The sequence below is a fragment of the Pungitius pungitius genome, chromosome 4, assembly GCF_949316345.1.
Source record: "Pungitius pungitius chromosome 4, fPunPun2.1, whole genome shotgun sequence".
In the NCBI taxonomy this organism is placed as follows: domain Eukaryota; kingdom Metazoa; phylum Chordata; class Actinopteri; order Perciformes; family Gasterosteidae; genus Pungitius; species Pungitius pungitius.
In genome coordinates, this window is record NC_084903.1 from 25,221,217 (window position 1) to 25,248,948 (window position 27,732).

Sequence of the window (27,732 nt, forward strand, 5' to 3'; positions counted from 1 at the left end):
GAACAGTGATAGTGGTAAATTAGGATTGTAGCTGGTTGTCATGGCAACAATGACAAACAATCATCATCTTTATTCTTTATTAGCAGATGATGCTTCACTTCACACATTTTCATTTTTTAGTTTCAGTGTCGTTCGTTTTGATAAAAACGTTGAAAATTGCTTTTTATTCCAAATAAAGATGCAAACTGAAGCATGAAGGAACCTCGGCTCGTCCCAAAAGGTGAATGTGAAAAACTACGCCCTCAATGCTCCGTTTTTTGACATAATTATGTTAAAGCTTTTTTTGTTTTCGTTTAAAGTGAATTAAAATGTCATTAAACAAAAAATAAATGAACGAAAGATGTTTAATAAATAAACATCGACATCAACAACAAAATACATTTTATGTTTTATTATAGTGTAACAGGTGTTGTTACAGCAACATGTTTGTGAATGTGCGACGAATCACGTGACCGAGGCAGACAACAGCAGTTAGAAGAACACAAACACGCACGCGTAGTGAAACGCACGTAACACCTGTTCAGATGGAGACAATTTCTTCCATTTTTTTTACATAATTATGTCAAAGTTTTTTCTTAACTGAAGCACATCCCAACGGGTGTGAATGATGATCTACTTCTACTGATCAATCCTACAGTACAAGTCGTTTGGAATGAGACGTGCACCTGGTACGTGTTGTCCCCCCGGCTCTGCAGAGGCATGAAGCTCACGCTGTCCCCGTAGAAGGTCTGCGTGGAAGCCGAGGAGGAAGAGGAGGAGGAGGAAGAGGCGATGAGTGCGAGCAGCAGCAGCCGCATTGTCGGATTGGCGGAGGCCTCCATCGAGTCCCGCGCAGTGTGACCCGCGGAGGAGCGCTGCCCGTCGGATGCAGCGCGGGGCGCGGCCCGGGGCCCACCGGACCGGACCCGCCGGATTCCTTTTGACGTGATTGGCGTGGAAGTGACGGTGAGAACGGGTTCGGTGTGGGAGGAGCTTTTTGTGGATTCACTGCGGGGCGCAGACAACGTGCGAGAGTGTCCTCTTTTTACTCTTTAAGTTGAGTTGTGTTGCTTCTTTATTGTGTCTCGTTGCCTTCTGCACATTTCAACAACGCACCGTTTACAGTTGCATCAGCCAGCTAGTACGTTACAGTTGACTCAAATGTCATAAAAATCTTAAAAACAAAAATTAATAAACGAAAGATGTTTAATAAATAAATAAACCTCGACATCAACAACAAAACCAACATTTTATATTTTATAATAGTGGTTCAGGAGGAGAGAATTTCTACCATTTTGCGTTGCGTTGTGTTTAATTAATGCCAATGGAAAATATTCTAAAAACGCACTCTAGTTGTTATTTGTAGCATCGTCACAGTAACTGTGCCTGAGACATTTATGTAGTGGAGTTAAAAAGTGCAACACCCCAGTGAGCACAAGACGTTATTTCAACGTTGAAATATGGTTGAAATCGGGTTGAAATGAGGTCTGAACGTCTAAGACCTCATTTCAACGTCTTTTCAACCGGCGAAAAAGTGCGTGAAACTTCAAAGTGCTAGAAAAAGGTACATTTCTCGAGTATGTGTCATGTTGTAACGTAAGGTTGAAAGAGAGACGATAACATCATTACGATTATCATAATAATGAATGAACTGGTCGGCGAAATTTGGTCTATGCAAAGACGTGATTTCAACGCATTTAAGATTTTTCTTAAAACGTCATGAATATGGAAATACAGAGTGTGTGTCTGTTACGCCGCCACCCCGGCTCGGGAGAGGAGGCGTAACAATATGCTTTAAGGACAAAATATTGAGGGCCGTTTCAAACATTAGTTGAAAACACGTAACTCTGAGCACATCTGTAACGCGCATGCGCAAGTTCTTAGACGCTTGCAGAGCTTCCAACGGGTGCAGCGCGAGGTGAAGTGTGTCCGGGAGCAGAGCGACGTGAACGGGCTGATACAACCACGGCTACCCGCCCCAATACTCTGTAAGTACGTGAGTGTTTGAATGAAGCACACCTGGAACTATAACCAGTTATTTTACTGCTGCCCACTCGATACGGGAAAGACTGTTGTTTTGGTAAGCTAGTTAGCGTTAGCGCTATCGTTTGCTAGTTAGCATGCTAGCTCGGAGCTTGCTAGCGTTCAACATGAACTGGACCAAAAGTAAACATCATAGAGTATTTTCCCTGTGTTTGGTGTTGCTTATGCGTTAGGTTGTTGCTGTACCCATATCATATTATTGCCGTTCCCATTTCATGTAGAAAATACACGTTTTTAAAGCAACGCGGCCTAAACACAGATTGCAGGTGAATTCAACAAGTTGTGGCCTGTAAACAAGCTAGCCAAAACATTGTAAGTTACTGCATGCTTAAAGCAACATTGTAAAGTATGGTACTGTATAATATACCTGGAAATGTTACTCCAGAAATGCCATAAATGGTTTATAATGTCATAAGTAAACAATCTATAAATAAGGGTTCTCAAACACCTCCTGCTGTTATCATTATTAAACTTTTTTTTATTAGTGTCATTATAAACCCAAATTACACACGTTTCCCTAAAGTCTTTGTTCTTCCCTCCTCACAGGTTCCTGTGGATGGAGGTTACATCTGATGGAGTTTGTCCCTGCAGTTGTCCTGCCTTACACCTGGTGTACTACTCTGAATATTTGAATAATTTCTGTTGCAAGAATTGAACGTACTGTACATCTTTAAGTTGTTCTTTCTGTACATACTTACTCCTCTGCTGTTCACCCTTAAGTGTGGTCCAGTTGAAGGGAGTTTTATCTGTGCCGATGTGATGGTTTTGGGACAGGATGCTGCATGTTTACAGACTGTAAAGCTCCCTCAGGCTTATTTTTCATTTTGGATTGAACAAAATAAAATGAATTGAATTGAATTAACTTGTTGACTAGAGGCACCTGCAACTGAGGGGTGTTCTGCGCATTCTGAATCATTGAAGTGACGATGAGGGAGACGGAGCTGATTTCAGGTATACGATCTGGATTCAAGTGACTCGGAGCCAGATCTTGTTACAGAATCTGAAAATGAAGTGCCAATGATTCAGAAAAATGGTTTACAAACACAAAATTCTAAACTAACTGGTTCATGTTGTTGCTCCACTTATAATTTCATAGTTTATTTTCACAAAATATAATTTATTTTTGTATTCTGTTTTGTATAGGAAAAGTGTTGTTATATTGATATGAATAAATACAAATTAATCAAATTGTGTTGTCCTTGTTAAGGGCTGTTGACATGATTGACAACTGTCAACAGTTGATTGTGTGTAACTTGTACTTTTTCAGCGAGCAATTTTGCCGTTGAAAAGACGTTGAAAATTGGTTTAAAAGTGAAAGTTGTTTCAACGTCTATTCGTAGACGTTGAAAAGACGTCTATGTTTAGACCCGTTTTCAACGTGATTTTTAATATCGGTGGTAAACGTACAAATGTGGACGTAATTTCTTTTTAGAACCTATAAAATAATGCTATAGCACAAAGTAGAGGATGACATTTTACCGTATTAAAAATGACGTTGATATGTAGTCTAAATATAGACGTCTTTTCAACGTCTACGAATAGGCGTTGAAACAACTTTCACTTTTAAACCATTTTGCAACGTCTTTTCAACGTCGGGCATAGACGTCTATTCAACGTCTTTTCAACCAAAAAATGTTCACTGGGACTATTAAATGAGGAAGGAGAAGTATTAGAAAATCGGAACACGTGGAAATGCTCAATGTTTTAATTTAGTTCTTAACTGAATTAACTTTATTCCACCAGGAGACATAAACAATATGCATGAACAGTGACTAAGAATTCTGAGACTTGCAGTTACATCTTTTCTATCAAAACGTCAAAGCTTTTTAAAATCAAATTAAGAATAATTCCAATAATCTTGTGTAATGTATTTTCCTTCTATGTCACTTTTTATTTCCATTTGACTGTAATTGTCTAATTTCATATGAATGCAGGTTTTTATTTTTCCTGTTTCAACCGCATAAAATATTTTGAGATTTTGTTTACAAATGTTTAGCATCAGTATCAGTTTTAGTATTTTTAGTTATACATACAATTAGCGTTGCTATTATTGTCGATATTATTATTCTTAATTTCCTTATTATTTATAAATGTATTGACAGCTCTCTCGTTTTCTTCTCAATATTTCATATTTTTGTTGTATCCTTATTTCTACTATAAACTATTATTAGGCCTATTGAGGAAATGTTACCGTCACTGATCCCGATGACGTAAATTAGCTGACATTTGTTTGATGTTTTCTTTTTTTTTACATTGATGCAAATCTACCTTTCCTTCTTGTAAGGGAATGGTCAGAAGATGTTGGTCTTATTCTAAACTGGTCCAGGTTCACACAACTGTGTGTCTATTATTGTCTATATTATTAGAGGAGTAAACTAAATGTAACCCACGTGATCCATAAAGACTGCGCACTTTGTAGTTTGGCTTGCTTGAAGAAATTGTGCTTTCTCGATTCGTATTGTTCTGGGTCGTTAAGCCGTTGGTTGAATTCGCTTATTGTGACGTAAGCCTGACATCACTATTGCGATGACACTAAAGTAATGACACATGTAAATGTCTGGCTTTAGGAGTCTTATCCATTAAGTCTCGTTGTCGTCTGCACATTTATTAACCATCAACTTACCGTTAACGAACCGTGTTTTGATTTCACATGCATTAAATACGAAGTTAAAATGATTTGCCAGCCACGCACCGGTTCCCGTTTTACGCATAGCGCTGACGTCAGTGAGCGTAGACGCGCTTTCGCTTTTGTTGAACTTCTGACCAACGGCGATTCGTAGTGACGTCATCTCATGGAAATTGTCAGACTAACAAGATGGCTACGGAACCCAATAAGACTGAGATCCTAGCCATTTTTAAAAGGTTGAGATCCGTCGCTACCAACAAGGTAACCGAAATGTGACGCCGCCGCTGTGTGTGTATCGTTCCGTGTGAGTGGGTCGTACTGGCGGTTATTCGGTTGAGTTCTTTCGGTCCGAACAGAGGTCCGGTAAACAGTTTGCTAGCACGTAGGCTAGGCCCTGCTACATGGGGATGCTAGCCTGCTAGCCTGCTAGCCTGCTAGCCCGCCGGCGAAGCAGTCGAACATAAAGGCCACGTATACGAGTTGTGTTGATCCTGAGGATTGAAGCGAGCCACTTGATACGTGATGGGAATGTATTAACAAGTCACCTGGTTGGTCTAAACTGTGCAAACCAATGAGCCCCGGTTTAGTAAAGATATTTACGTTGTGATTTGGAGTCATAACGATTGACTATGAACCAGATGCTATCCAATGCTAGCCGCGTCTGATGTAATAAGTACCGTTAGCTACATGGCGTTTAACATTCCTTTAGGACAAATGGATCTGATTTAATAATAAATACGGATCAATAATTTAAATCAAATCCAGTTCTGGCGAAGTAGATTTTTACTGAGTGAGAACAATTCTAACTAATTATATGTGTAACTATATTTCTACTCCACTACATCTGTTGTACTATTTATTGCACTAAATCTCAGAGGTACATGTTGTATTATTCACTGTACTACATGTCAGAGGTACACGTTGTACTATTTATTATACTACATCTCAGAGGTACATGTTGTACTACTTTTTATACTACATCTCAGAGGTACATGTTGTACTACTTATTATACTACATCTCAGAGGTACATGTTGTACTACTTATTATACTACATCTCAGAATGTACATGTTGTATTATAACGTACTTTTAAATAAGTTGTGATGATGTTGCTCAATAACTAAAGTGTAGGTGTTGAATGTTGGGGATAAACTGAAGTCGTGACCTTTGGGGTGAATCTGTTGAGCTGAGAAGTGGTTGTTTCTGCTCAGGTGTGTTTTGACTGCGCGGCCAAAAACCCGAGCTGGGCGAGCATCTCTCACGGCGTGTTCCTATGCATCGACTGCTCGGGCATCCACCGCTCCCTTGGGGTCCATCTCAGCTTCATCAGGTGAGCGTCCCTCCAGGTTTCTGTGTACGGATGTTTTGAGATACGAAGGACTCAGAATCACACTGACTTCTGGAGGGCTCAGCGGGCCCCCGTCACCTGGTGGTACTGCGTGAGAGCTACGTCACGGTGCCAGTAAACGCTTCCACCCACCCCACCCCACATCCTCTGTTTATCTAATATCTGGAAGAAGTGATTTGAGAAGCAGACAGAATGGTCTGCATTAGGTGTTTGTGGGACGTACAGGGATGAAAGCAGGTGAGGAAGCTAAAGAGTAGAAGTTAACAACCACATCTTCTAGTGATGCACACAGAAGACGAGGACATTAAGGAACACCGTCCCTGTTCAACCGGTTTCAGGGAAACCAGCATGTGGCAAGTCAGTAGATTCCTGCTGTTCACCAAACCCAGATCTGAGTCACATACAGAGAACCTGCTCCTAGCAGAGCGTGGCGTAAAGCGGGTGTGCTGGCTGCACCATGTCAAAGTGTCTCTGAGCAAGACACCCAGCCCCTAACTGCTCCAAAAATGCACACAAACATGGGGTAAAAATGCAATGTAAGCTTTGGATAAAAGTGTCACTAAATGTAATGTAGCCTCCGTGAGCTGGACGCCACCATGAGGTCACCGGCCATATGTTTATCAAGCGGTTTTCAGCAAGAGTTTAAATCCAATCCATATTTCCATATTCTTCACTCTTCTCAGGTCCACCGAGTTGGACTCCAACTGGAACTGGTTCCAGCTTAGATGTATGCAGGTTGGAGGCAATGCCAACGCGGTAAGGCCGGCGCCAGTCAGGCGTGAATCCTATTGATTTAATGAGACAACATTCAGAAGATGTTTATTCAATGAATGGCGTAGTTCTCTTCTGTTTGCTTTACTGCTGTTGGTCCATATCTCCTCCTTCCTGTCTGCAGACGGTGTTCTTCCGCCAGCACGGCTGCTCCACCAACGACACCAACGCCAAGTACAACAGTCGGGCCGCTCAGCTGTACCGGGAGAAGGTCCGGCAGCAGGCCAACGCTGCGCTCTCCAAGTACGGCTCTGACGTGAGTATCGTCCATGTTTGATCCCGATCGCAGGTTCACAGTAGAACCCGAGGAGCTGGCGTCCTGTCCTTCAGAGTGTTGATCACAGTCGTCTCCTCTTGTCCATGCAGCTCTGGATCGAGTCTTCTCCAGGAGGAACTCCTACAGCTTCAGAGAGGAAAGAGACCGACTTCTTTGAAGAACTTACACAGGTGTGTGTTTTAAATCAGTTTGGGACCGATGATTTATTATCAGGGAATATCTAATGTATAAGCTACTATTCTCTTGAACATAAACACACAAATACATAACATTTTAGATGGGTCTACATTATATTAAAAGGTCACAACCATATGTATACATTTTATATACATATATATATATATACACACACACACACACACAAATCAATAAACACAGTCAACAAACGTTTATTGCCATCATGTGTCAGACATAGATGGAATTTGACTTGGATCCCTCTTGTTTTCACGCTGTCAGACCTCTGATGACTGGACCGTGGCGCCGCCCGCCGCCCCGGAGCAGAACGGCGCCGCTCTCGGCTCTCGGCTGATGGAACCGCCGGCCAAAGTTCAGGAGGACATCAGTCAGTACAAGAAGCTCCTGCTGTGTTCTTAATGAGATGTGGTCAGCACGAGGATCTTAGATGAACCGTGTGTGTGTGTGTGTGTGTGTGTGTGTGTGTGTGTGTGTGTGTGTGTGTGTGTGTGTGTGTGTGTGTGTGTGTGTGTGTGTGTGTGTGTGTGTGTGTGTGTGTGTGTGTGTGTGTGTGTGTGTGTGTGTGTGTGTGTACAGATGTGGAGGACGGACCGAGCATCGAAGGGCTGAGCACGTCGCCCAAAGCCTCCATGGGTGAGTCCATCAGAACTGAACCCTCCGTATCTTCATCTGCTTACAAAGAGATGAACGTCAGGGAGAGATCATTAGCAGCTGATCCGTTAGCATGTTGCTCTACAGGTAACCTTATAGCAGGAAATAGAATAAAACAACATTTACAAAACAACGAATGATCACTGATGCGTTTTGAAAAGAAGAAAACGTAAATCATGTATTTCAATGATTTATGATTTCTTCCCTTTTTAAATAAGCTTTAATTCTGATGTTGAATCAGCCTCTTGTGTTTTGGTGAAGTTTGGTTGTTTGTCCCGTTGCCTCGACGACCATGCGTCTATCACCACGGGACGGACGCACACCCGAAGGCGAACAGCCGCTGTGTGAGTGCGCTGGTTACGTTGCCACGGTTACGCGTGTTCTCTGCTCTGTGGAATCGCGGGCGGTCATGGAAAGTTCCAGGTTGTTGTGCGCTTTTGAACCTGACGGTTACCGGGGAAACGCTGGCTGCTCCTCAGCTGTCAGGCATTGACATCGGAGTCATGATGCCTGAGGGAGAAGGTTCTGGAACTGGTTCCTAGCCGCGGAATACCTCCGACTGACGTCTTGTTGACGTCAGTTGTACTTGGTACAAAAGGTCAAAGGTTGCTAAACCACATCTATCTACTGACAGATCGATCAACGTTCTGTCAGTAGTTTGGAGTCTTGTGCTCTGTAAACTCTGATGGCTTCATTACATCTCCTCCTGGGTTACAGATGTGAAGCCCTCCCTCATCGGAAAGAAGAAGCCCATGGCGACCAAGAAAGGGGTGAGTCCGACAGACGTGTGTTTAAACAGCCCCCCCCACCCCCCCTTTTTAACCATCTGACTCCACGCAGCTCGGGGCAAAGAAAGGTCTCGGAGCCCAGAAGGTGAGCAGCAAGAGCTTCTCTGAGGTGGAGAAGCAGGCGCAGGTGGCGGAGAAGGTGCGAGAGGATCGGGCCGCGGAGGCCAAGAAGCACGCCGAGGAGTCCATGTGAGGAACTAGTCCGCCTCTGATCGTCCCCTCGGGGGAGACCTCCATGTCTAATGGGTGTGGCTCTTGCAGCGTGGCCTCCATGCGGCTGGCCTACAAAGAGCTGGAGATCGACAGGAAGATGGAGGAGAAGAAGATCCAGACCATGGAGGGCAAGAAGAGGGAGCAGGCCGAGAGGCTGGGCATGGGCTTTGGCAACAGGAGGTAAACAAAGTAGTCCGACCGGGGGGCTGGTTCCGGCTCCCGTTGTCACGGTAACGCTTGTCTGAACGCGTGGCGTCTTGTTTCAGCGCCGTGTCCCACTCTGTGATGTCGGAGATGCAGGTGATCGAGCAGGAGACCCCGGTGGGGACCAAGTCCTCCTCTCGCTCCAAATTGGACATGTTCGAGGAGCCGGGCTTCACCTCCGGACCCCCCAAGTACGCCGGTGGTTTTGTGTGGGGCTCTGCAGAGTTGCACAGTTGTAGCATAATGTCGCTAAAGTAACGTTAGCATCGTTGACTCATCAAACCCCTTATTCCAGGTACAAGGACAACCCGTTCACGGTGGGGGACGCTTTCGGGTCCCGGTGGGACACCGAGGGAGGAACTGCCTCCTTCGCCACCTCCTGGGCTTTGGAGAAAGAAGACCCCAAAGAGGAGGTCACCATCTCCAGCATCCAGCCCATAGGAGAGAGGTGTCTCATTTTTACCGGTCACAGGAATAAAGGGGGCGGGGTTCCCGCTGGCCGCCGCGCTCCTGACCAATCTGTGCGCTCTCCTCCTGTTTTTTCCCAGACTCCCCAGCAGGAGGAAAGCCGACGCCTCGTCTCCGGTGTCCGAGTCCAGCGAGGCCCGACAGAAGTTCGCCAACGCGAAGGCCATCTCCTCCGACATGTTCTTCGGTCGGGAGAGCAGCGCTGAGGTGAGGATCAGGGTGACCCCCCCCCCCCCAGAGGCTTTGTTACTGGGTTCATAGGGATCACACACACGTATCTTTATAATAACGGACCCTTTAGAGGTTGTCAGTGCTGAGTTCTGGTGGTGATTGACGGCCCGGTGTTCCCCTCTCAGTACGATGCAAAGAGCCGCCTGGAGACGATGTCTGGAAGCACCTCCATCAGCTCGGCCGAGTTGTTTGGGGACGGAACGGACCTCAAAGGTAACGCCGCAGCTTTGGGTTTGGAAAAGGCTCATTAATTCTACACAAGCAGCTGATCAACGTCGTCTTTAAACAAATAGTCCATCGGTTGGACTATTTTCAGTGGCGGATGAATCCATATCTGGTGCCCTTGTATTTGTGGGACCAGGACGATGTATTAAAAGTGTCATATTTACAGTAGAGAAACCTCACATGTGGCGTTTGTGTAACCGTCCTGTCAGGCCGCGCCGCGGGCTACGACGGCGTGCTGCCCTCCGGACCCGACATCGCACAGTTCAAGCAGGGAGTGAAGACTGTAGCAGGAAAGATGGCCGTCCTGGCCAACGGCGTCATGAATACGATCCAGGTGAGATGTGAGCAAATTCCAACCTGCAGCACCCAGTTGGTTCTGAGCCGAGCAGAACCCACTTCCAACAGGACCATTGTGTACTCATCAAAAGCCAATCAGAAACGCTCCTTTCCAAAGTCATGTGATGAATTTGTTACGTGCAGCAGCCTGTTAGACGCAGGTTTTATTCAGCCAATCATCACTCAGCTTTGTGATTCAGTGATTTTATTTCAGGCAATTCACAAAATGCAGGTTTTGTTTGTGTATTGATTCATGATTTGTACCCATCAGGCCCCTCTATCCATAAGTAGTGATTACTCTCAGAGCAGAGGCCAAAGCGCAGCCTCACGGTCTGATGGGAGCGAATTCTAGAACCCAAAATACGTCCACAAGAGGACGTTGTGTCTCTGGTTCTTCTCCATCTGCTGCAGACTTTAAACGACTCTTTGAATCTTTTTCAGGATCGTTACGGCTCGTACTGATGAGGACGGACTGCAGGGGACACTCGTCCTCCCAGAGACTCGATCACAGGACCCACCAAGTATTTTCATAAAGGAAACCGTGAAGGGGGGGGGGGGGGGGAGTTTTTTTTAATTTTTTAATTACTTTGGTCTTAGTTTTCAAAATGTTAATTCCACTACATTCTATTTAACAGAAATGTTTGAAAAAAACCCAGAAAGTGTTTTTTGATTCATGTTATCAAATGTTTTTCTTGATTCTATTGCGACTTTAACAAAAAAGTGCGTTTATATTTCCACCATTTATTTGAAGAAGAAAAAACATTATTTTTCATTTAGTGTTTACGTCTGATTTAATTTACACAAAGTAAAGTATAAAACCAGAGCGGCTCTTATTTATTACCTTTGTTTGTGGAGAGCAGGACCTGCTGTGAGAGCCCAAAGGAATCAAACATCTCCACCTCTTACATCCCAAGTGTACAGTTGGACCTTTTCTTTGTAATTTGGAAGTTTCCACTTGTATCTGTTAAGATTAAAATGTTGCTTCAGGGCCTGAGACGAAAGAAGGAAACATTGAACTATTTATTGGAGGCTGCAAACAGGAAACGTAACGCTATGTTTAATAAAGATTTGAAACCGCCGCATCGCCTCCTGAGCTTTGATTGACCAGGAGCCAAAGTTCGGCTCCTCCTCGTCTGCAGAGCATCAAGCTCAAAGTCGTAAAGAAGCCCCGGGGGGGGCTGGGGGGGGCATCTAACGGAGGAGTTGGACCCACATTGTGCTTTTAATTCTCTTGCTAAAATAAAAAAGGTTTCTCCGTCGGGGACGAAGCGGGCGTCACATCCACGAGGTCTCTGGAGGCTTCTTATCCCCAGTTGTAGAAGTAGATCTTCTGCCAGGTGGGGAGGTAATCCATGAGAGGACCTGCAAGGAACAACATCTGCTGCTACTCATCGTACCCATTTAAACGCTCAGACACGCGTCCTCTGGCCGCTCGGTACTTACGAGCCACGAGTCCGACCCCCGGGACGTGATCGGCCAGAAGTCTGAGCAGGAAGAGGATCTTCTCCCTGCGGGTCAAACAAGCCTCAGTGCCAGCGTGTGAGCTGATGGTGACGCTGCTCCTCACTTCAGCCACTACTTACTCAGAGAACTTGTCGTAGAAGGGCGAGCGGAGGAGGTAGTAGAGCAGCAGAAAGGTTCTCCTCCTCATCTCCGCTCGCTCCCAGCGGGTCACGAACCTCGCGTCCCGGAGCACGGAGAAGCTAACGGGGGGGAAGGAATAAAATGTAACACGCTTCGCTCACAGGATGAAGGACTACAGAAACACATGACCTCATCCTCCACGTCTGAAGACCTGATGGTTTCCTATCAGACGGAGGAGGTGCAGACCTGCAGAGTTCCAGGACTCCAGAGACGAGCCATGGCTTCCACGAGTGTTTCCCACAGAGCCCCAGGCAGAGTACTGAGGGGGGGGGGGGGGGGGGGGGGGGGGCGTTAAGGAAAATGTCTTCAGAGGTCTGATGCTTTATGGACTCTGGTTGGGAGACGCTGTTTCATTGTGGACACCTCATATCAAACGTTGTGTTTAAACACACCTGGAGGTCAGCTACCTTCTCAGCAGTCTCCCATAATTCTAACAGCAACTGTTGAGTAATAAAAGCTGCAGACCGAAGACGAGGAAGGGAGGATGAGGAAGGATGAGGAAGGATACGGTGGACCAGCGGCCGGCCGATGAACGCCGACTCGGCGAGCGTCTCCCGGAGGCCGAGCGCCGTCGGCTCGCTGTGGAGCTTCTCCCCGCTGAAGCTGCTCCGCCTCTTCTGAGTCGGTGCCCCCCACAGCCGGGCCTGCAGGGAGGGGGCTGAGAGGAGGACGGGTTCACGCCTCGTACCTTACTTTTATATCTCTTTACTTCACGTACATGATGGAAGTTGATTTTTATCATTCGTTTGAGATGCTGTTACCTATTAGTTGTATACATTTTTTATTTAATGTAACTCCTAATTTACTTTATTTTGATATACAATAAAAAAGTTGATATCAGAGAGATCAGGCAGCCAGTCTGTGACCTCTGACCTCTGACCTGGATTCCATCCTTTAAATGTGTAAACAGGAGTGTTTGAAGGTCATTAATAAGTCACCTTTTAAGTAAAAGACGAGGTTAAATATTGCGTAAAAGAAACTGCAGTCGTAATGATTTGTCTTTGTTCACGTGGACGTTAAAAAAGTGTTTTAGCTGTAAACAGGCTTTTATTTTGACGGGACCTGGACGTTTCTTGGTTAACCAACTCAGTCGCACAGATCTTCATCTTAATACGTTATTTATTAACGAGTCTTACCGCTGCCGAGAGGCCTGATGACCCGCCCTGACCTCTGACCCACAAAGCAGGTCTCCTCCTGTTGCTCCCGGTTACCGTCGTCTGTGGAGAAGAAGACAAACACATTTGTAAGATGGTTGATTTCAGACTGGAGACAGCGAGAGGAAGAGGAGAACCGACCTTCGCCAACAAACTCAGCTCCTCTGTCCAGGGGGGTTATGGGGGGGGAGGTCAGGATTCCGGATTTGTACCACAGAAGAAGAACGAGGCGGAAAACTGCCCTGAAGAAGAATACAGCGTTTTAAATATTCATCCCACCATAAAGATAACACCCTAATTCACACACTTTACCTTTCAAGTAAGGAAAGATAAATAATAATAATCACTTTTCTGAATTTACTGAAGCACGTGGTCCAAAGTATGAGGACTGGATCAGGTCTGATGGATCAGGCTGATCCAGTCCTGGAGGCCTGGGACCAGGAGGCCGTCCTCGTGGGACAGGAAGCTCACTCATCACACGCGTTTGACGTACTTAAAGATCTGGATGAGTCCGATCACCAGCCAGCGGCCCGCGTCCCCCCACAGCCTGAAGGCCCCCATCTCCAGGAAGACCTCCATGTGCTCCAGCACGGAGAGCCAGGTGAGGAGCCTCTGCTGGGAGACGGACTGAGCACACAGGGGCCCGGAGTCAGACACCTGGACCCCGTAAAGCCTGCACCCTCAAGGACTCAGACCCGGGTTTTTCATGTCACCATAACGTCAAAGTACAATTGTGAGTATTTATTTAATACGTTTTACTCCTCGATTTGAACGTCTTCACAGAACGTCTTTACTCGAATAATAAATAAACATCCATCCATCCTCAAACCACTCAACCTTCACACAGGGTGGCTGGAGTCAATCCCAGCTCCCTTTGAGACACACACTCACACACCTACAGGCCACCCAGAGTCACCAATCCACCGGAGAACCCGGAGGGAACCCACGCAGACCCCACACGAGGTCCAAGCCAGGACCTCCTTGCTGCTTCGTCAGCAGATGTGAGGTCATGTGATGCAGCGACTCAATAAATGAAAACATAGAATCTTAATACATCTGATGATCTCTTCCCTTCCTCGGCAGCGGAGGCCGCTGAAGGTGGAGGATCTCACCACAGAGAAGGAGCATCGCAGCCCTCTGCGCAGAATGCTGTCGTTGAAGAGCACCAGCAGGTTGGAGGCCGAGTACACTGGAACAGAGACGAGGTGTAAACACACATTCTGGTCCTCCTGTTGGGAGACTAACACAACGAGTCTGTACAGGTTCAAGAGGGACTGGTCTTATCTTATTCATCCTTCACTTACCCAGTTCAGATATTTCATGGGATTCTGCAAATCGTCCTGCGAAATAAGACTCGGGGTCAGTTTGTAAAGAACCAGGATTTCAATGGACACAGAAATAAGTATAACGGTCATTAACATGGACAACACAGCTAGACGCATCAAGTGTGTAAATGTAAATAGATGATGTCATCCATTATGTGTCCCTCTGTGCACATTACGTCACCTATTGTCATGTTTTAAAAGTGTCTGGAACAAAGTTCAGAGGCGTTAAAAGCAGCAATAAGTCAACCAGAGCCCCCTCGCGCTATCCCCTCTGATAAAGCACGGTTTCCACGGCGCAGGTGAGACTGACCTGCGATCAGGTAGGAGAGGGTCCGCACCGTGCTCTCCAGCTGCGCCGTGGCGCCCGGGTTCCTGCGCACGTACTCGGTGTAACGCTCATAGAGGCGCGTCGCTCTCGCGATGTGCGCTTTGACGTTGGACATGTTTAGCGTTTAGCTACACAAAGACTCTTCATTTAGCCGCCGAGGTCACAAATTCACCCGCCGAGTTACTTTTGGGGCGCATCCGAAAGCGAAAAGCAACTTCCGCGTCGACGGTCCGTCCCCCATCGTCGTCCCCCGCCGCTCTCGGGCCGCAGCACATTGGTTCCGGGTTCCTGCCGCTCGGGTCCTTCTTCCGGACACGTTATTGTTGCATCAGCATCCTGCAACCCTCCAGCGCGGCGGCTATGGCGACTTCAGCAGAGCCAGGTACATCAAATGCTCCGTTCTACACGTTATAACGGAACGGAACCACGTAACGCGCGTCCACGAGCGGTCACAGCGAGCGAGCTAACGTTAGCTTCGTTAGCTAAAGCGTTAACGTGAGCTAACGGTAACACCGGTCAGTCCACGACCAACCGAACCCCGGTCAGAAATCCTCCGGTTTGAAATGACGGTGAACGGAGGTCAACGTGCCGACGGAGACACGCAGGACAACAGAGAGCCAGCAGCGTTTATTCATTTAAAAGAATTATTCAAGAACCCAAACTGGTGCTGTAAGTGGTCCAGTGGTTCTGCGGTAAATAAAGGCTGTTTGTTTGATTTAAAAACATCAGCTTCTTTTATGACGACTGTTCCCACATCTGTCCAGATGTTCTTTCACGTCCTCTCAGAGAGAAATACCTTCAGGGCACAAAGTTCATTTGTTTGTGTTAAATCACACACGTTTAATTCTTAATAAGCTGGGGTTTTATTTTTCAAAGTTCATCTAGTTTGAACAGTTTATCATTTGATTCAAAAGTCTCACGATAATGACATTTAGATTTTAAATATTCACTATTATCATCCAGATGTTCATTGTTTGTTGCACAGTTGCATCTCTGCTGATCACTTTATGTACAATTGATTGTTGATGTTACTCTTACTCATGTGATGATGATGATGATGATGATTATCCCCTTTTAAATGATGGCAGTTTAAAAGCTGCCCAAAAGCAGCATTTCAAGTCACTGGTCACATGTGTGAACGGACCAGTGAGGACAGAGAGAAGCTTTTATGTCTCCGTCACCCTATTCGATCAGGTGGCGCTCTGTGGGTCAGTGTGAGGGGTCATGTGGTCCTGTGGTTGTTTGATGGGAGGAGGGGGGGGGGGGGGGGGTTCCTCCGGCCCGGTCCGTAACTCTGCGACCCGTCTGCCCTCTCGTTTCTGCAGCCTTTGAGTTTGGCTTCTTGCTTGAGATAAGTGAGGAGGCCTCGCTGGCAGCGGCCCTGAACGACTACCTGACCCCCCGCAGCTACCTGGCCGGGTTCAGCCCCTCCCAGGCCGACCAGAGAGCCTTTAGGCTCCTCCGCGGGCCCCCCCACCCGCGGCATGTCCACGCGCTGCGCTGGTACAAGCACATAGCCGCCCTGCAGCCGGACCTCCACCCCGAGAGCAGCAGTGAGTAGGCGTGGTCTCGGGAGACGTGGTCTCTGGAGGCGTGGTCTTGGGAGACGTGGTCTAGGTCCCTGGCTGGTCTGGCGCTCTGAGGTTGACTCTAACGAGCAAATATCCATCTGCATGAAGGCCGACGGGAACTCGTGGTGTTTGTAGCTCAGAGTTCATCCAACAAAACCCCTCAGTGTAGACCTGATCCTCTATGTGAACCAGGCTCAGTGTAGACCTGATCCTCTATGTGAACCAGGCTCAGTGTGGTCCTGATCCTCTATGTGAACCAGGCTCAGTGTAGACATGATCCTCTATGTGAACCAGGCTCAGTGTAGACCTGATCCTCTATGTGAACCAGGCTCAGTGTAGACCTGATCCTCTATGTGAACCAGGCTCAGTGTAGACCTGATCCTCTATTTGAACCAGGCTCAGTGTAGACCTGATCCTCTATGTGAACCAGGCTCAGTGTAGACCTGATCCTCTATTTGAACCAGGCTCAGTGTAGACCTGATCCTCTATGTGAACCAGGCTCAGTGTAGTCCTGACCCTCTATGTGAACCAGGCTCAGTGTAGACCTGATCCTCTATGTGAACCAGGCTCAGTGTAGACCTGATCCTCTATTTGAACCAGGCTCAGTGTAGACCTGATCCTCTATGTGAACCAGGCTCAGTGTAGACCTGATCCTCTATTTGAACCAGGCTCAGTGTAGACCTGATACTCTATGTGAACCAGGCTCAGTGTAGTCCTGACCCTCTATGTGAACCAGGCTCAGTGTAGACCTGATCCTCTATGTGAACCAGGCTCAGTGTAGACCTGATCCTCTACGTGCTGCAGTGGGAAGAATGAACAGAAACCAGTCCGTCCATTAAGGATTAAATGCTCTTTCTTTTCTTTCTACCGTCTCTTCATCTATAATCCGCTGCTACCTCTCGTCGGTCCACAGTATGGAGACGACATCATCGTCCCGCCTGGAAGCAAAGACTCGATTGGTCGAGTGGTGTCACGTGGGAGGGTTGAACTCGAACGCTATTGGTCGGTGCTTTAAGCCGCTACCGTAACGACGAGTGAAGCTGCGTAGTCCAAGTGCACCGTCCCATTTAAATCACGACCGTCTTTTTTAGGGGTCTGGATCCGATCTGATCTGTGTGAACCAGTTTCCGTGTAGTCCTGATACCAGGACCAGGACTGACAACCAGGTCCAGGACTGACAACCTGTAGCACTTAAACTGTATTTATAATGGCTCTTATCTATAAGTTGTAAATCGGCTTATTTTTCTTGTTTCTTATTTTTATGGGTTTGTTTCCTTATGGTTTAAATGCACTTATTGTACGTCGCTTTGGATAAAAGCCTCAGATAAATGACATTTATTTTAATACTGAGACCCGGCTAGAGGCACTACCACTTTAGGCCACAGGGGGCGACACAGTCAACACCGGAAAGTGTTGTTTTTTAAATATTTGCATCTATGCCTTGATTTGTCCAATCAGCACGGCCCTCTGGTTTGTGACCTCACGAGGTTTTGTGTGGCGCCTTCTCTCCCTTCTCGACTCCATGTGAGAATGAGACCATCCAAAACCAATGAGCCTTTGTGTAAATAACCAGTATGATAGTAAAATGACATCCACATGTTGTACCACTAACGATTCTAATGAGGAGACCTGAGGATCAGAAGATGCTTCACAGCTTGGAGGAAAGAAATGGACATTTTTGAAAACTGACCGATTGTCTATTTTCTTGTTTTTCTTCCTTCAGTGAAAGGGAAGCGTGTTCAGCCGCCCTGGTCTCCTCCAGCAGGGACAGATGTTCCTTCCCTTCACCTCTACAACAGCCTGACCAGAGCCAAGGTAGGACTCCTTGTCTCTTAAAGATCCAGAGGTCAGACTGAGGAGCACCAAGAGGTCTACGCTATGTTAAAGATCTCCTCACTGAGAGGAGGACCAAGAGGTCTACGCTATGTTAAAGACCTCCTCACTGAGAGGAGGACCAAGAGGTCTACGCTATGTTAAAGACCTCCTCACTGAGAGGAGGACCAAGAGGTCTACGTTATGTTAAAGATCTCCTCACTGAGAGGAGGACCAAGAGGTCTACGCTATGTTAAAGACCTCCTCACTGAGAGGAGGACCAAGAGGTCTACGCTATGTTAAAGACCTCCTCACTGAGAGGAGGACCAAGAGGTCTACGCTATGTTAAAGACCTCCTCACTGAGAGGAGGACCAAGAGGTCTACGCTATGTTAAAGACCTCCTCACTGAGAGGAGGACCAAGAGGTCTACGCTATGTTAAAGACCTCCTCACTGAGAGGAGGACCAAGAGGTCTACGCTATGTTAAAGACCTCCTCACTGAGAGGAGGACCAAGAGGTCTACGTTATGTTAAAGATCTCCTCACTGAGAGGAGGACCAAGAGGTCTACGCTATATTAAAGACCTCCTCACTGAGAGGAGGACCAAGAGGTCTACGCTATATTAAAGACCTCCTCACTGAGAGGAGGACCAAGAGGTCTACGCTATGTTAAAGACCTCCTCACTGAGAGGAGGACCAAGAGGTCTACGCTATGTTAAAGACCTCCTCACTGAGAGGAGGACCAAGAGGTCTACGCTATGTTAAAGACCTCCTCACTGAGAGGAGGACCAAGAGGTCTACGCTATATTAAAGACCTCCTCACTGAGAGGAGGACCAAGAGGTCTACGTTATGTTAAAGATCTCCTCACTGAGAGGAGGACCAAGAGGTCTACGCTATGTTAAAGACCTCCTCACTGAGAGGAGGACCAAGAGGTCTACGCTATGTTAAAGACCTCCTCACTGAGAGGAGGACCAAGAGGTCTACGTTATGTTAAAGACCTCCTCACTGAGAGGAGGACCAAGAGGTCTACGCTATGTTAAAGACCTCCTCACTGAGAGGAGGACCAAGAGGTCTACGCTATGTTAAAGACCTCCTCACTGAGAGGAGGACCAAGAGGTCTACGTTATGTTAAAGACCTCCTCACTGAGAGGAGGACCAAGAGGTCTACGCTATGTTAAAGACCTCCTCACTGAGAGGAGGACCAAGAGGTCTACGCTATGTTAAAGACCTCCTCACTGAGAGGAGGACCAAGAGGTCTACGCTATGTTAAAGACCTCCTCACTGAGAGGAGGACCAAGAGGTCTACGTTATGTTAAAGATCTCCTCACTGAAAGGAGGACCAAGAGGTCTACGCTATATTAAAGACCTCCTCACTGAGAGGAGGACCAAGAGGTCTACGCTATATTAAAGACCTCCTCACTGAGAGGAGGACCAAGAGGTCTATGCTATGTTAAAGACCTCCTCACTGAGAGGAGGACCAAGAGGTCTACGCTATGTTAAAGACCTCCTCACTGAGAGGAGGACCAAGAGGTCTACGCTATGTTAAAGACCTCCTCACTGAGAGGAGGACCAAGAGGTCTACGCTATATTAAAGACCTCCTCACTGAGAGGAGGACCAAGAGGTCTACGTTATGTTAAAGATCTCCTCACTGAGAGGAGGACCAAGAGGTCTACGCTATGTTAAAGACCTCCTCACTGAGAGGAGGACCAAGAGGTCTACGCTATGTTAAAGACCTCCTCACTGAGAGGAGGACCAAGAGGTCTACGCTATGTTAAAGACCTCCTCACTGAGAGGAGGACCAAGAGGTCTACGCTATGTTAAAGACCTCCTCACTGAGAGGAGGACCAAGAAGTCTACGCTATGTTAAAGACCTCCTCACTGAGAGGAGGACCAAGAGGTCTACGCTATATTAAAGACCTCCTCACTGAGAGGAGGACCAAGAGGTCTACGTTATGTTAAAGATCTCCTCACTGAGAGGAGGACCAAGAGGTCTACGCTATGTTAAAGACCTCCTCACTGAGAGGAGGACCAAGAGGTCTACGCTATGTTAAAGACCTCCTCACTGAGAGGAGGACCAAGAGGTCTACGCTATGTTAAAGACCTCCTCACTGAGAGGAGGACCAAGAGGTCTACGCTATGTTAAAGACCTCCTCACTGAGATAATAAATGAAATCTCTGATTCATGTCCTGATCTTAAGATCTTCTCCTTCTCAGTAACCACGTTGTACAAATACCACATGCTCTTTACCCTCGAGGTACTTTTTGTGTTCCAGGAGCCGTTTGTTCCTCAGAGGGGGAACCGGGTGACGTGGTACTGCTGCGGCCCGACGGTCTACGACGCCTCGCACATGGGACACGCCAGGTACCGGCTTCTCAAGGGCTGCTTTTCTTTGTAAAGTGTAAAAAGCAGTGATTCTTAAATAATAATCGATTTACTTACTAATTGTTTAAGCTCTAAACAATATTTGTTGTCTGTGCAGATCCTACATATCTTTTGATATTCTGCGAAGGGTACTGAAGGACTACTTTAAGTACGATGTTCTTTACTGCATAAACATCACAGACATCGACGACAAAGTGAGTATCAGAAAGATGTTTTACATTTAAAGAAATGATCTTTAATTAAACCCTCTGAAACCTGCCAGCGAGAAAAGACTCAAAACTCCTCATCGCAAAAGTGAGATGAAATGAAAGAAGTGACGTTCTGTCTTGTAGTTTTGCACTCTAGATGTGGTTGTACGAGTAAAACGTGCCGCTGTGTGTCCTTTTCGATGAACCGGTGTTTTTTCCTCTCAGATCATCAGAAGGGCCCGGCAGAACCACCTCCTGGACCAGTACAAGAAGAAACAGCCCAAAGCTGCTCAGATACTGCAGGACGTCCTGAGCGCCAGAGAGGTGAGACACAAACTGTCAATCAGCGTCCACCAGTAAGCATCCCCTGCTTTATGGTCTAGAGACCTGTCAATCAGCGTTAGGCCCCGCCCTAAAGCGTCCCCTCTTTGGTCTGTTTGACTTTAAATGGACCATCATTCACTAAATGAACATCATGCTGCTTTGAAGAAGACTTGAAACTAGAGACTGAGACCATAAACTCATGTTTACAATGTTTACTGAGGGAATAAATCCAGAGAGAAGTAGAGTCATTTCCTCATAGACGTCTATGGGAGCAAAGGAGTCGCCCCCTGCTGGTCACTACACAGAAGTAGAGTCATTTCCTCATAGACGTCTATGGGAGCAGAGGAGTCGCCCCCTGCTGGTCACTACACAGAAGTAGAGTCATTTCCTCATAGACGTCTATGGGAGCAGAGGAGTCGCCCCCTGCTGGTCACTACACAGAAGTAGAGTCATTTCCTCATAGACGTCTATGGGAGCAGAGGAGTCGCCCCCTGCTGGTCATTACAGAAGATGCAGCTTTGACTTCACTTTATAGAACAGGAGACCACTTGAGATGTCAAACACTCAAATAGCAACGTGAACTTATTTTTAAATAAAAATATTTAGCACACAACTAACCTTTTAAACAGTAAAACAAAAGACTGTCTGAGGATGAGATGAATGACCCTTTGTGACCTCACAGCCCTTTAAGGCCGCCCTGGCCTCCACCACCGACCCGGATAAGAAGCAGATGATGGAGAGGCTCGACGCCGCCGTCTCCGCCGCTCTGCTGCCCCTGCAGGCGGCGGCCGAGGGCAAAGCCGCTCACCAGGTCGTGCAGCCTCTGGCCGAGGTGAGACTCCCCCTCTACGTGTACAGAGTTAGTCCCTAAAAAACAAAAACAAAAACATATAAATTTAAATGTTTATTTCTCTTTCTACTTAATGAAGTAGACGGAATATTCAATGTGCTCCATATTTAATAGACAACGTCACATTTTATTGGGATAGTCATGTTTATATTTTGCTCCTTGGTTCCTCTCAGGTTCTGTTGGAGAACTCTAAGGATCTGCTCTCTGATTGGCTGGACGAGCAGTTTGGGAGTGAAGTCACAGAGAACTCCATCTTCTCCATCCTCCCTAGTTACTGGGAGGGGGAGTACCACAGAGACATGGAGGCCCTGAACGTGAGTCTTTGTTATATTAAAATATGATCCATTTGGTATGTTCTTGTCACATGGTTATTCATTGTGTATAATTCTTATACATTATGTATAAATTCTTTTTGACCACAGGTTCTTCCTCCAGACGTGCTGACTCGAGTCAGCGAATACGTGCCGGAGATCGTGGAGTTCGTGAGGAGGGTCGTCTCCAACGGTTACGGGTGAGGGGGGAGAAACTCGCGGGGCTGGCGGTCGGGTTTTTAGTTTTAGTTTTAACCGTTTTGTTCTGCAGGTACGAGTCCAACGGCTCCGTCTACTTCGATACCCTGAAGTTCGACGGCAGCCCGCAGCACTCGTACGCCAAGCTGGTGCCGGAGGCGGTGGGCGATCAGAAGGCCCTGCAAGAAGGAGAAGGTAGAGATGCGCTCTTTTCCCCTTGAAGCTAACTTAGCGTAGCACAAGGACCGCTAGTGATCCGATCGTTCCTGCAGGTGACCTCAGCATCTCCGCCGACCGGCTCGGTGAGAAGAAGTCCTCCAAGGACTTCGCCCTGTGGAAAGCCTCCAAGCCCGGGGAGCCTTCGTGGGACTCCCCGTGGGGGAAGGTGGGTGTTGGGGGGGGTCCGGTCCCCACGCTGAACTGGCTGAACCCCCGTTGACTGATTTAAGTCGTGACCGGGATGCTGGTCCTCTTCCACAGGGGAGGCCCGGCTGGCACATCGAGTGCTCGGCGATGGCCGGCTCCATCTTGGGGGAGTCCATGGACATCCACGGGGGGGGGTTTGATCTCCGGTTCCCCCATCACGACAACGAGTTGGCTCAGTCCGAGGTACAGTCTCTCAGGACGGTTCTTTAAAGGAGGAAGGACTCTTGAGGGTCTTGTTGTGCTCGTAGGTAGTTAAAGGGGATCCGTTTCCCCTCACAGGCTTTCTTCCAGAACGACTGCTGGGTCCGATACTTCCTGCACACTGGACACCTGACGATCGCAGGCTGCAAGATGTCCAAGTCTCTGAAGAACTTCATCACCATTAAAGACGCCTTGGAGAAGAACACAGGTGACTCGGCTGCTTCTGAAGGACGTCGTAGATGCTTGAAAATGTGTCTGAAGGCCGAGCAGAAGCACATTAAATGATTAACTAACAGATGGATAATATGTGTTTTCATGAATGGAGTCTTTCAAATGAAAGAAGTGGAAATATTCTTCAAACTTAAACTGATGTGGATGTATTTTAGGTTCCAAACACTTTCTGCTCCATCTAGTAGACCTCTGATACTCTGGAGGAGAACCTCACACAAGCAAACCTCTACAGCACTTCTGTCCTGTTTAATCCAGCAGAAATCATCGGTTCTGTTGTTTATTAAGAGTGTTTCTTCTTTCCGTCTCTCTGCAGCTCGTCAGCTGCGTCTGGCCTTCTTGATGCACTCCTGGAAAGACACCCTGGACTACTCCTCCAACACGATGGAGTCGGCCGTCCAGTACGAGAAGTTCATGAATGTAATGGCAGTGTGACGCATGATTCTCTACTTCACAGTTTGAGTGTATTTTCCTCCCGTTGATCGGCGTCTCCGTGTGACAGGAGTTCTTCCTGAATGTCAAAGACATCCTGCGAGCTCCGACCGACATCACGGGTCGCTTTGAGAAGTGGGAGGGGCCAGAGATGGAGCTCAACAACAGGTGAGAGACCAAAGACGCCGTTAAAAACAAGGAGGTCGTCACGCGGAAACGTCCCCTTTTAACGGAGGGCTCGCCCGTCTCGCCCAGTTTCTACGACAGGAAGTCGGCCGTCCACGAGGCGCTGTGCGACAACGTGGACACCCGCACCGCCATGGAGGAGATGAGGGTGCTGGTCGGCCTTAGCAACGGCTACATCGCCGGCAGGAAGGGCGCCAAGCTGAGGCCCAACCGCATGCTGCTGGAGGGCATCGCCGCGTACCTCACAGGCATGCTGAAGGTGAGCTAAAGGTCAAGGGTCCTGATGCTGCCCGGTTAGCTCGCTGCTAAAGGGTTAGCTTGCTAATAAAGGGTCCTGATGCTGCCCGGTTAGCTCGCTGCTAAAGGGTTAGCTTGCTAATAAAGGGTCCTGATGCTGCCCGGTTAGCTCGCTGCTAAAGGGTTAGCTTGCTAATAAAGGGTCCTGATGCTGCCCGGTTAGCTCGCTGCTAAAGGGTTAGCTTGCTAATAAAGGGTCCTGATGCTGCCCGGTTAGCTCGCTGCTAAAGGGTTAGCTTGCTAATAAAGGGTCCTGATGCTGCCCGGTTAGCTCGCTGCTAAAGGGTTAGCTTGCTAATAAAGGGTCCTGATGCTGCACGGTTAGCTTGTAGCGCCGTGACTGGCTCTTTGCATCCATTTGGATGTTTTGCAGTTTGCATGAAAGCACTGAAAGGAGTCTTTTGTCATTCAGGTATTTGGGGCCATCGAAGGATCTGAGCCCATCGGCTTCCCGGTGGGAGGACCGAGTCAGAACATCGATGTGAGTCGACACTTTTCTATCTTTCATTTTATGGTTTACGGAAACTGGTTTGCCAACCGAATGATGATCATAGGACATCTAGTGAAATAACGTTTAATATTTCACCTGTCTTAAGATGACTTTGTGACCAGCATGTTAGTGACGTGATTAGTTAAACAAGCTGCTACGTTGCGCTGTGTTTGCTAGCTGGAGAGCACCGTGATGCCGTACCTCAGCGTACTGTCAGATTTCAGAGAGGGAGTCCGAAGGATCGCCCGAGAGCAGAAAGGTGATGACTTTAATCTGAGAAATGTGTGTCCAAACATTCACATCTGCTTAGAATATCTGTTGATGTCAAAGTAGAAACATTTTGTTTCCATCATCGTTTTATTTCCAGCATTTTCTTTGTGGTTCTTTATTGTTACAATGTTGTTTTTAATGAATATTTAAGACTAAATCTGAGTAATCCCTTTAGAACATGTGTATTTTAGACAATGTTAATGTTATTTTAAGCACATTTTGGAGGCAGATTTCCACCTGGTGGAACATGTTGAACTAGCAACTCTTCCAACTAGCTTAGCATAGCAACTAGCTTAGCATAGCAACTAGCTTAGCATAGCAGTGCCCCTTCTGTTTGACACGTGGAGGAATCGCTGCACAGCTGTACGTCGCACGTCACACTGTTTGTTTTACTTCTGTCTTGCGGCCGCTTGGTTTACTTCCAGAAGAAAACAAACGCACGTTAACTAAGTAAAAATGTTTCTTTGCATTAATCTCGGCCACATCGATAACGCGTTTATGTTGACAGCCCTCCTTTATATTCATATTTCCTCTTCACGGTTTTATATTTGACTTGTATTTCTTTAAAATACATTAGACTTTTAATTGATCAAATGTTACCTAGTGACGGAGTTGCTGCAGCTGTGTGACGTCGTCCGTGACGACACGTTACCGGAGCTCGGCGTCCGACTAGAAGACCACGAAGGTAACGGAGACGTCCCCCTTGTGTCTTCTGATCGTCTTCACGCCTCAGCTCGGTCCAATAAGCCGCGTGGGTCGCTCTGTGTTTGCAGGTCTGCCCACTGTGGTGAAACTGGTGGACAAGGAGACATTGCTGAAGGAGAGAGAGGAGAAGAAGCAGGTGAGGGAGGTTTATATATCGCACACAAAACAGAGAGGATCATGGGTAAATAGGTCTGCTCTTTCCTCTTAGTGAAACACCCTTTGAGTTACATCCCGTCGGTCAGTCAGCAAGAGATGAAGGTCCCTGAGATTATAAGAGAACCACAGCAGGAAACCAGCTACCTGATGATGATGATGATGATGATGTCTTGAATTCGTGGACGCTTTAAAGGATTTAAAAGGCTCTGATGTTTAGCTGCTGGTCTTCCTTCTTTGCAGATGGAGGCGGAGAAGAAGAAGAAGAAGGAAGACGCCGCCAGGAGGAAACAGGAGCAGGAGGTGAGTCCACGTCCACTCGTTGGGTTTCTCTGATCAGGAGACGCGTTCACTGACTCGTCTCTTCTGCTCCTCTCCTTGTTTTTCAGATGCTCAAACTGGCCAAGATGAAGGTCCCTCCAGGCCAGATGTTCCGCACAGAGACCGAAAAGTATTCCAAGTTTGACGAAACGGTAAATCCCGTCAAAAGGTCTTTTTGAAGCACCAGAAGAAGAGTTGTGATTTGGATCAGGTCGAGGGACTGTGGTAGTCAGCAGGACAAGTGCACAACAGGTGCTTCATTTCCAATGTTAGGAGGTAGAACAGAATCTCATAAAACAATTGATAGAAACACCTTCTCCTACATTTTGTGCCACACTGGGACAGAAGAAGTCCCCTGAGTGATGATGATGATGATGATGATGATGATTCCTGCCTTCAGGGTTTCCCCACCCACGACGCTGAAGGAAAGGAGCTGAGCAAAGGACAAGCCAAGAAGCTGAGGAAGCTCTTTGAGGCTCAGGAGAAGCTGCACAACGACTTCCTGCAGATGAACCTGAGCGGCGACTGATCACACAACAACAACAACAACAACAGTCAAAGGGTTACATATGAAATAATTGTTTTCACTGGATGATTTAAGTTCTTTGAGACGTGTGTGAAGCTGTGAAACACTTTTCATCTCGTTGTTCCTCATCGAGCCTCCAGAGCTTCTGGTTGCCATGACGTCCAGTTTCTCCGTTTGCTTTGAAATGAACCGTCTGCATCTGCACTGACATCTTCGTCTTCATCATCCTCCTCATCTGTCAGATCAATCAGGGTTTTTCAGTATTCATTTAGATGAATCCTGGTTTTAATAATCAAACACTAAGACGTTCCCTTTACATCTTTTATCATCTGAACTTCCTTCACGTTCACGGTTCACATAAATTGTGGCTCATTATCCGAATAGAATATTCATGAAGTGATGATCAGACCAATAAATACAGTAAATGTGTTTTACTGGCTTCCTCTTGGGAGTTGGATTCTTTTGTTGATGAATAAAAAGTAACAAATGATCTTTTTTTTTCTTTAATCTGTTTTTCATTTGAACAAAAACTGTTACCATGGTTACTAATAGCCATTACTGGTATTTCAACAAAAGATGTTGTTACTATATTTGCTGCAATTCACAAATATAGAATAATAAGCATGAGCGGTGCTCTTGAACATTTTGGGTTGTTTTAGGTTGTTTTTAGATTCACCTCATTATACCAGAAAGGATCTGGGTTTGTCTTGAAGGACGTTGATGTTCTGTTTGTTGTCTTGTGTCATTTAATCTGAAAATGAAAAGGCCAAACTGGGTTTGTCTCTGAGCTCTTAACTTAAATTTTAAAACACACAACAAGGGTGACTTCAGCCAATGTACTTAAGAACCCTTTGAGTCAATAAAGCTCTACATCACTGGTTTGTGGGATGTGTTGCCTAATAGAACGATAACTAATCTGTGTGTGTGTGTGTGTGTGTGTGTGTGTGTGTGAGCCGATGGCACTTTAGTCACAAGAGTGTGTTGTAATTAGAGCAGCGTTGCTGGTGTCACAGGATTCTCTATCAGCTCCAGATGTGACTTTGAAGTTAAATGTC

General features: G+C 46.8%; 3 protein-coding genes across 5 annotated transcripts; 2 read left to right on the forward strand and 1 right to left on the reverse strand.

The window, feature by feature from the left end:
• The first annotated feature begins 4,766 nt into the window (after positions 1 to 4,766).
• Positions 4,767 to 10,916, forward strand: arfgap2 (ADP-ribosylation factor GTPase activating protein 2). Its single transcript, XM_037447766.2, has 16 exons — positions 4,767 to 4,909; positions 5,859 to 5,977; positions 6,679 to 6,751; positions 6,891 to 7,022; positions 7,133 to 7,213; positions 7,500 to 7,605; positions 7,815 to 7,871; positions 8,607 to 8,659; positions 8,730 to 8,866; positions 8,939 to 9,070; positions 9,157 to 9,285; positions 9,390 to 9,542; positions 9,643 to 9,769; positions 9,919 to 10,006; positions 10,228 to 10,352; positions 10,796 to 10,916. Exons 1-16 carry the CDS (start codon positions 4,838 to 4,840, stop codon positions 10,814 to 10,816), a joined length of 1,605 nt encoding a protein of 534 aa, XP_037303663.2. The 5' UTR covers positions 4,767 to 4,837; the 3' UTR covers positions 10,817 to 10,916.
• pex16 (peroxisomal biogenesis factor 16) lies at positions 10,560 to 15,061 on the reverse strand. 2 transcript variants are annotated; one of them, XM_037447913.2, is made up of 11 exons: positions 14,788 to 15,061; positions 14,457 to 14,492; positions 14,265 to 14,341; positions 13,646 to 13,779; positions 13,294 to 13,394; positions 13,135 to 13,215; positions 12,507 to 12,656; positions 12,185 to 12,257; positions 11,938 to 12,057; positions 11,798 to 11,862; positions 10,560 to 11,716 (listed from the first exon to the last, which is right to left on the reverse strand). In XM_037447913.2, the coding sequence occupies exons 1-11, from the start codon at positions 14,918 to 14,920 to the stop codon at positions 11,658 to 11,660; spliced, it is 1,029 nt and encodes a 342-aa protein (XP_037303810.2). In that variant the 5' UTR covers positions 14,921 to 15,061; the 3' UTR covers positions 10,560 to 11,657. The 2 variants fall into 2 exon arrangements, with proteins under 2 accessions (XP_037303810.2, XP_037303803.2); XM_037447906.2 differs by having other exon boundaries at positions 14,265 to 14,392.
• cars1 (cysteinyl-tRNA synthetase 1) lies at positions 14,980 to 27,555 on the forward strand. Of its 2 annotated transcripts, XM_037491267.2 has the most exons (23): positions 14,980 to 15,187; positions 16,131 to 16,358; positions 18,100 to 18,191; positions 20,462 to 20,550; positions 20,669 to 20,765; positions 20,985 to 21,083; positions 21,766 to 21,915; positions 22,107 to 22,247; positions 22,356 to 22,444; positions 22,516 to 22,637; positions 22,715 to 22,827; positions 22,923 to 23,051; positions 23,148 to 23,277; positions 23,614 to 23,717; positions 23,800 to 23,897; positions 23,985 to 24,174; positions 24,625 to 24,693; positions 24,880 to 24,961; positions 25,577 to 25,657; positions 25,746 to 25,813; positions 26,074 to 26,133; positions 26,220 to 26,303; positions 26,552 to 27,555. In XM_037491267.2, exons 1-23 carry the CDS (start codon positions 15,166 to 15,168, stop codon positions 26,678 to 26,680), a joined length of 2,466 nt encoding a protein of 821 aa, XP_037347164.2. In that variant the 5' UTR covers positions 14,980 to 15,165; the 3' UTR covers positions 26,681 to 27,555. The 2 variants fall into 2 exon arrangements, with proteins under 2 accessions (XP_037347164.2, XP_037347156.2); XM_037491259.2 differs by lacking the exon at positions 16,131 to 16,358 and having other exon boundaries at positions 15,052 to 15,187.
• The last annotated feature ends 177 nt before the right edge of the window (positions 27,556 to 27,732 follow it).